The following is a 7,662-nucleotide window of genomic DNA, read 5'->3' as shown; positions in this document are numbered from 1 at the left end:
AGGGAAAGAAAGAACATCCTACCAAATTCCCATGTATCTTCCGTAGACTCATTTACAGGGTAAGAAACCATATAACATCAAGTATTATATAATTATATTCTATCAGCCGAATCAGAAGACAGAAGATAAACTAAGCACACATAAATGTCAGAAATATCCATGTTGTTTTGCACCCCAGTTTCTCTTTACAGTGGTTAATGTAGATCCTTCCTATTACCTTCTGTCTTATCGTGGCTTCCCCCTTCTTCCCAAGGCTCTATTTCATGCGCAGCTCAAAGCCCTATAACCACTGGAAGCTAAATCACACCAACGGGGGAATCTATATTTTTCCATGCGGTCTGCTCACACCCCTGTTTCTTGCACCAGCTGTTCGTTCCCCTCGTGGGGATGTTGTCTGATCCAGGTTCTAAGCTTCCAAACACTTCCCCACCAGTTAAGACTCAGCCCAATCATTCCGTCTCCATAAACCCACCTCTGCCTGCCCTCCTCTCTGCCTTCCGGAAGATATTCGAATACATCTTCATTAATCCTAACACACCGCCCTCCCATTTTGTCTGTCTGACCCTCTGACTTCTGTGTGTCTTAAAAGAAGAAGAAAACTATCCATTCATTCCTTTAACCATTAATCCAACAAATATTTGTAAAGTACCAAAAATGGGTCAGACCCTATGTTGGGTACAATATCTACACGCTTTCGCATCCACGATGCCCAGTGTAAGGCCTGGAATAGCCCTTTAGCAGCAAATTCCTGAATGCCCGAATGAATGAACCTCTCATCACTCACGTTTTGTCAGGTACTAAATTTTGCTTTTGACCAAAATCAACTTTTTACCCAGGAGGGAACATGATGAAAGACCTCTCCCAGCCCAGCCCAGAATCTGAGTCACACTGATTGATCTCTGCTGCAGGGTAGCCAGGCCCGGCCCTGGTATGTTTATGGCCCTTTGTGATGCTAACATTTACCCCAAGCAACTACACATCACAGCTTAATGGACTGAAGCGGTGAGAAAGTGGCTCCAAGAAAAGGGCAAGAGACCTTAAAGCTCGGTCAGCAAAAGCAAGAAGGCTCCCGATTGAGAAAAAAGGGGGCATGTGAGCTGTAATCTGTAATACTGACTGGAGTATCTGTTTTGGCTGCAAAACATTCTGGGCCAGTTCAACAGTGTTCAGGGAAGAGATGTGTGAGGTCACGGAAGGAGAATGACATTTACTGAACATTTATGTGCTGTGAGATCACTTATCCACAGGAGCCCTTTGGGGGTTAACTATGCTTTACTCCTTTATACAGAAAAGGGAAGAGAGTCTGTGAAAGAACAAGCCACTTGCCCTTAAGTCATCTATCTTGCAAGTAGCTAAGCTGGGATCCTAACCCAGTTCTGTATGAAGGCAAAGTCTGTTCATTTTGCTAGAAATAAGTCCACCCAAGAGAAGGAAAGGCATCTTTAAGAGTCTTCCTGCAGTTGTAAGCAATTAGGAAGGGCTGAGGAGGTGCCCAGGAAAACCCTTATACACTATAGCACCCACCCTGAAATCCCCCGGGGTTTTCAGTCAGCACCAGGAACCGCGGACAGTGCCTGGGCAAGGCACACTGCTGAACACTCCCTGCTCCCTCTCTCCCTCTCTCTCTCTCTCTCTCTCTCTCTCTCTCTCTCTGTGTCCCCTTCCTCCCTCCTGGTCCCCCCGATGGGCCCCCCATTCTACAACTAAAGACCTGAATTCCAATTTACCTTCCCAGCTGACTAGGGAAACCTTCATTCTAAACTACATTCTAACTTACAAATATATATTATACCATATTAACACTGAAAGGGTCATCTGTTTACACATCTCACATTTGAAATAGGGAGGATGTGTTTGGCCAAAGGGACAGCACGACTTACCGTGGGTCCCATGGAGTTGAAACCAGCTGGTCAACTGGACCCCAGGGCAAGGCCCCCTGCACTCCTCACACCCCGGGGTCTCAGCCCTCCTCTCTTCTCCTCACTGCTGCCTCTCCCACTTCCACTTGGGCTCTCTCTCTCCAGCAACGTGCCTACAGGTCCCCCACCGTCGTGCTGCAGCCGTGAAGCAGACTCCACAGGGCGATCTAATGGTAAGAGTCACTAACATCTACAGAGCATGTACCTGTGACAAGCAGAGGTAGACAACTATTTTTATTTGCATTATATCATTTTTCCCCAAACTGCCTGGGAGAAAGATTTCATCAACCTCGGAAATATCACAGAGAAAAGGACATTTTAAGCATCTTCCCCATCTCCCATTTCTGGTGCCCTTGCCTTATTTCTTCCAGGTCCCTAGGGGGGAACTTGAGAGCACAGGAGCACTGCCAGTCAGACGCTGGGCTCACAGCATCACAGCGGAACCTCGGAGACACGCCTTCAGTTGGCTGTTAATTCACAGGGCCTCCAGATTCTGGTCCTGCTTCCTGCTCCTTTCCATACACTCCCACTGTTCCAGGCACAAGGAACTATCTTACACGCCTTCAAATTCAGGCAAAGTTGTTTCCAATTTTTTTTTTCTTCAGAAACTGGGGAGTTGCCAAATAATTTGCTCAGATCACTCAAAGAACTCTCTCGTTTTTTCCCCTTTGCTCATGAACTACAAAATCACTATTAGGGGAATGCACATTAGCCTACTATGACCTCAATCAGTGCAAGCTTAGTACAATTACAGAGGTCACCTGCCTAAATAGCAGAAAAAATCATGAAGCAAGAAAGTTGAACGTAGACACCGCAGTTATTCCTGAGGCCTCAAATTCCATGTCCTGGTTATTACTGTAAACAAGCCTTTTGCATATAATAAATACAACATACTCTGCGGTTATGTTCCTCAGATCCCAAAGACACAACTATAGAGTAAAAGGAATAATAAAAAAAAAAAAAAACAGTGGGTATCTGGGCCTTGAGATAAAACTTCCAGTAAGAGCAGCATGTATGGGTTCCCAATGTGTTATATCTTCAATAACTTGACTGGGATGGATGGTGACCTGATTTGGGAAAGTGCTAGTTGACTCAGAAAGTGTGGGTCTAGGGATGATAGGCCATGACACCAAAGGCACATAAAAAGAATTTTTAAAACTTTGTTTTCATAAATATATGTAAAGTGGAAAAAAATATCATAATTATACAGTAATTCTTTTTATGTGATTTTGAATGTATGTTAAACTAAAGCAAAAAATAAACATTCTAATGTCTATCGTTGACTATGTCACACACATTCTTTTTGTACATAAATTCTAAACTTTACTGCATTTTATTTAATTTTTTACTTATTAAATTTTATTTAACTATTTACAGAATCACTTAGCCAAAAAACATGGAACGCTTCACGAATTTGTGTGTCATCCTTGCGCAGGGGCCATGCTAATCTTCTCTGTATCGTCCCAGTTTTAGTATATGTGCTGCCGAAGCAAGCCTTGTCACACGCATTTTGTGTGTGTGTGTGTGTGTGTGTGTGTGTGGTACGCGGGCCTCTCACTGTTGTGGTCTCTCCCGTTGCGGAGCACAGGCTCCGGACGCGCAGGCTCAGCGGCCATGGCTCACGGGCCCAGCTGCTCCGCGGCATGTGGGATCTTCCTGGACCGGGGCACAAACCCGTGTCCCCCTGCATGGGCAGGCGGACTCTCAACCACTGTGCCACCAGGGAAGCCCCACGCATTCTTAAGTTTATGCGTTTGAGCTGGTCAAATGATTGTTCATGGGCTGCAGGTGCATTTACAGCACACGCTCTACTCTGAACACATTCTATTTCACGCTCCCACGGCCTTCTCCCACGTTAGTACCCTGCAGAGAACTCCTTCCTCATCTTCCCCTTCCGGTGGCTACGTGCACTTTAAAATCAGGAGAAACATCACCTCCTCCGAGAAGCCTTCCACAGTCAAACGAGGTTGGGTCGGGAGGCTCCTCTGAGCTCACTTGTGCCTCAGCCTCCCTCTATCCCAGCACTTGTGAGTCTGCTTCTCCCCCAGCTCCTGAGCTGTTAGAGGGCTGGGAACACGTGACACCCATCCCTGTCACCCCACAGCCCACCTCCAGGTCTGACACGTGGCAGAGGCTCAGTGGACATGCAATGGTTGATAAGAAGTGTATTGTTAATTGATGCATTTGACTCAATGAACGACTGCTCTGGTGTGAAAATAACTCCAGGAAAACTTCCCTAATCACTCAGGAAAGTTCTCTTAAGAACACTCCCTCATGGGTGAAGTCACGTCTTCTGAGCTGTGGCTGCAAGTGCACTGAACAAGAGACACCTGCTGTTTGCCAAAGTGTCTGCCTTCCCTGCCAGGGCCCGGCGAGAGGACAACCGCCCCTCCCCCATAGATTCAGGAGTTTGGTGGGAATGAGTGATGACCCCCAGGCCTGGCCCACAAAATCCTTCCACAAGACCGTCTACTGTCTTTTCCCTCCTTTGCCACCGCATACGGAGGCTCTGGGAGACACTGAAGTCCCAGAGGAAGGGATGGCACTGGACTGGAGGAACGTGGGGCCCTGGACGGCCAGGAAGACGAGGACTCCTCACCCACCACAGCTCCCGTCACGATGTGAATGAGGAATAAACTTTTCCTGTGCTAATCATCTGAAATTTGCGGATCGTTCGTGTCCCCAGTTAAACTAATAATACAAGACAGATCTGTTGCTTTGCTGGTTGAAAGCATCTTTTGCAACTTGATTTCACTGCAAACATTTATTAAGCAACAATTAGGTGGCAACTACTTTAATGTCACAGTTCAGAGTCATAGAGCCTTTAATTAAGTGGAAAGTGATGAACATGCAAGTAAACTGAGGTGACCGGAGATGCCGACAATTAAATTTTGTTTGGCCCCTAAGTGCAACCCATGGCATCCACAGTTCGCTAGATGGACCTACCTTAGTTCCTAGAGGTCCAGGTGATCCAGGTGGTCCACGAAGCCCCTGGAAAATGAATGGCACAAAGATAACCATGGGACCATGAGTGAGCATTTACCCATCTACCCTGTGCCGGGGGGGGCCACAGGTGGACGGAACTCTCATCGTGACCTGTCTCGTACAGAGGAAAGGTCCCTGTGTCCTCAATGTAGTGCTAAGGGCTGAAAGCCACTGAGATTTCGGGGTTCTTCATTACTGCAGCCAAATTTACTAATATGTCTCACTTCGTGTCCGTGACACTCTAACACGTTTGTAAGTCCCCATGCACACAACGCTCTCATGCGTTTCCACATACGGTTTACCTGTCTGGAACACCCTCTCTGTGCTGTTCTGCCTAAAAAACAATTTCTTCCAACTTTCACATTTCACACAAATGCCACTTCCCGTGCAAGGTTTCCCCAGACGTACATGGACCAGGAAGCCCTTCTCCAGGATGCGCACTCCAGGACTGCCTGAGCTACGGTTATGTTTGCCTGGCTGTCTCATGAGCATCTCAACAGCACAGGCGCTCACCCATCTCCGTGTCCCTAGCGTCCGGCCTGGAGCCTGGCACGCGGCCAGAAGTCCATGGGGGACACTCTGCTGCACTGGCCTAAAGTGGACAGGGGTGAGACGCGTCCCCCACCCAAGACCCCTTTCCCAGCCCACCTGCTTTCACTGGCTATGGCTCCGCTTCTGCAAAGCTTGACCAGTGAGCCTTTTCTTTATTTTTTCTCTTCTAATTCCAGCCTGATCGTCATGGGCACAGAAACCCTGGACCCGACACTTACCGGTTCTCCATCTTTCCCTCTTCCGGGTGGCCCCGGGGGCCCAGCGGCACCAGGATCGCCCCTGGGCCCACCTGGCCCTGGGCTTCCTTCTTCTCCCACCGCTCCCTGGAAGGAAGAGTGGACACAGTCCAGGATCAACGACGTGCAGAGAGTGAGCTTTTCAGTGGTGAACCAACCTGAAGGGGGTTGGTGGGCTTCCTGGTGATGCCCCGCTTCAGAAAGCTCACCCCTTCTGAGGCCATAGAAAGACGGGTTGTGTAATGTGTCCCCCCAAATTCATATGCTGAAGCCCTAACCGCAGTATCTCAATTTAGAAATAGAGTCTTTGCAGATGTAATTAGTTAAGATGCAGTCATACTCGGGCGGCATGGACCCTAATCCAGTATGAACTGGTGTCCTCACGAGAAGGGGACATTTGGACACAGACACGTGGAGAGGGAAGCCAACGTGAAGATACGGGGGGAAGAGAGTAGTCCAAGGAGAGGGGCCTCAAAGAGATCCTTCCCTCACAGCCCCCGGGAGGAGCCAACCCTGCTGACACCTTGATTTAGGACTTCCTGACACCGTGAGAATGGTGAGACGGTAAGTTTCTGTCGTTTAAGGCACCCAGTTTGTGATACGCTGTTCCAGCGGCCTTAGCAAACTGTACAACGTGGAACACGGGAATAGGAAGGATGCTAGTCGTCTTCTAGTCCAACTTTCCTCCCACTGCAGGAAACCATCATGTGTGCCTCTTCCAGGCAGTCCTCCCATTTCTGTTTGGACTCCTATGAGAGCAGGGAGCTCACCACCTTCTCAGGCTGTTCATCCCTTTATTGGGCAGTTCCATTACATAGTGTGCCTTTATATTCAGCCAACCCTCTCTGAAATCTTCCAGATGTTTGGCATTCAACCTTGGAGCTCTACAGACGAAATCCAATCCCACTTCACATGACAGACTTTCAGCGATGTGAACACAGCCCGGGGCTCCAAAGTGGGGAGAGACAGACAGCCAGGACCTAATGAGGGAGCTGGGCTTGGGGTTTGCTCACCCTTTCTGACCACAAAGCCAGGAGCCCCGAAGCAGCCCCGGCTGTGGAACGCTGCAGGGGGAACCACGTGAGCGGCAGGAACTCCCTTTCCCAGGCAGGGCTCTCTCGGGCCTAGGCTACAATCTGACCGCCTCCGACGTTCGATGCATTGGTGAGGTGAGGTATGATGTCCCAAGGAGGGACAAAGCAAGGGATGGAGAGGACCTGTCTCCAGGCCCAGGGCGGGATCAGCTTCCGCAAGCCCCAGGCCAGCCACTGGACACATCCTGCTGTCCAGGATTTTTACCACTTTGCAGAGCACCAGAGGGAAGTGCCCTTCCAAATGCAGCCCTGGGTCTTGGACCTCAGCCCAGGCTTCCGCTCAGACAAGCACAAGTGTTTGGCTCCCCCTTGAGGCTGAATGAGCCAACAGCTCACAGCTTTTCTTATCTTTGCTCAACTGGTCCTCAAAAACCTCTTCTAACCCCCTTCTAAGCGCCTTCTAAGTGGTCAGTGCCCCACTTACGTCCCCGAATAGAGCCTAATCCTTCAGACGTGGTGTAGTCAAGGAAAACCCGATGGGCCAGGTTGTGTTCCCTCGCTTAAGGATATTTCCCACAGGCTGGTGGATCATTTTTCTCTGCAGTAAATCACTTTCCTCTCTGAAGTGTGTGTTTTAAAACTGAGCCTCTTCCCCCAACGTGTAAACGTTTGTTATTTATCCTTGTTGCATTTTGCCAAAATAGAAAAGATAAAACGATCACTCCTTTCAAAGGTCCCAGGCGGGGGCTTCCCCGGTGGCGCAGTGGTTGGGAGTCCGTCTGCCGATGCAGGGGACGCGGGTTCGTGCCCCGGTCCGGGAAGATCCCACATGCCGCGGAGCGGCTGGGCCCGTGAGCCATGGCCGCTGGGCCTGCACGTCCGGAGCCTGTGCTCTGCGGCGGGAGAGGCCACAGCAGTGAGAGGCCCGCGTACCGC

General features: G+C 49.5%; 1 protein-coding gene across 1 annotated transcript in view; it reads right to left on the bottom strand.

Moving 5' to 3' along the window:
- The window catches only part of COL22A1 (collagen type XXII alpha 1 chain), a 253,822-nt gene that overhangs the window by 79,516 nt on the left and 166,644 nt on the right, over window positions 1-7,662 (bottom strand). The window contains exons 37-38 of the mRNA XM_007464595.1: window positions 5,675-5,779; window positions 4,866-4,910 (exon numbers count right to left, since the gene is read on the bottom strand). Coding sequence (XP_007464657.1) covers window positions 4,866-4,910; window positions 5,675-5,779 — 150 coding nt within the window. The remainder of the gene's footprint in view (window positions 1-4,865; window positions 4,911-5,674; window positions 5,780-7,662) is intronic.

Source organism: Lipotes vexillifer, unplaced genomic scaffold (assembly GCF_000442215.2).
Source record: "Lipotes vexillifer unplaced genomic scaffold, Lipotes_vexillifer_v1.1 scaffold394, whole genome shotgun sequence".
Classification (NCBI taxonomy): domain Eukaryota; kingdom Metazoa; phylum Chordata; class Mammalia; order Artiodactyla; family Lipotidae; genus Lipotes; species Lipotes vexillifer.
Note: the sequence above shows the minus strand (reverse complement) of the source record. Positions and strands in the feature narration are given on the sequence as shown.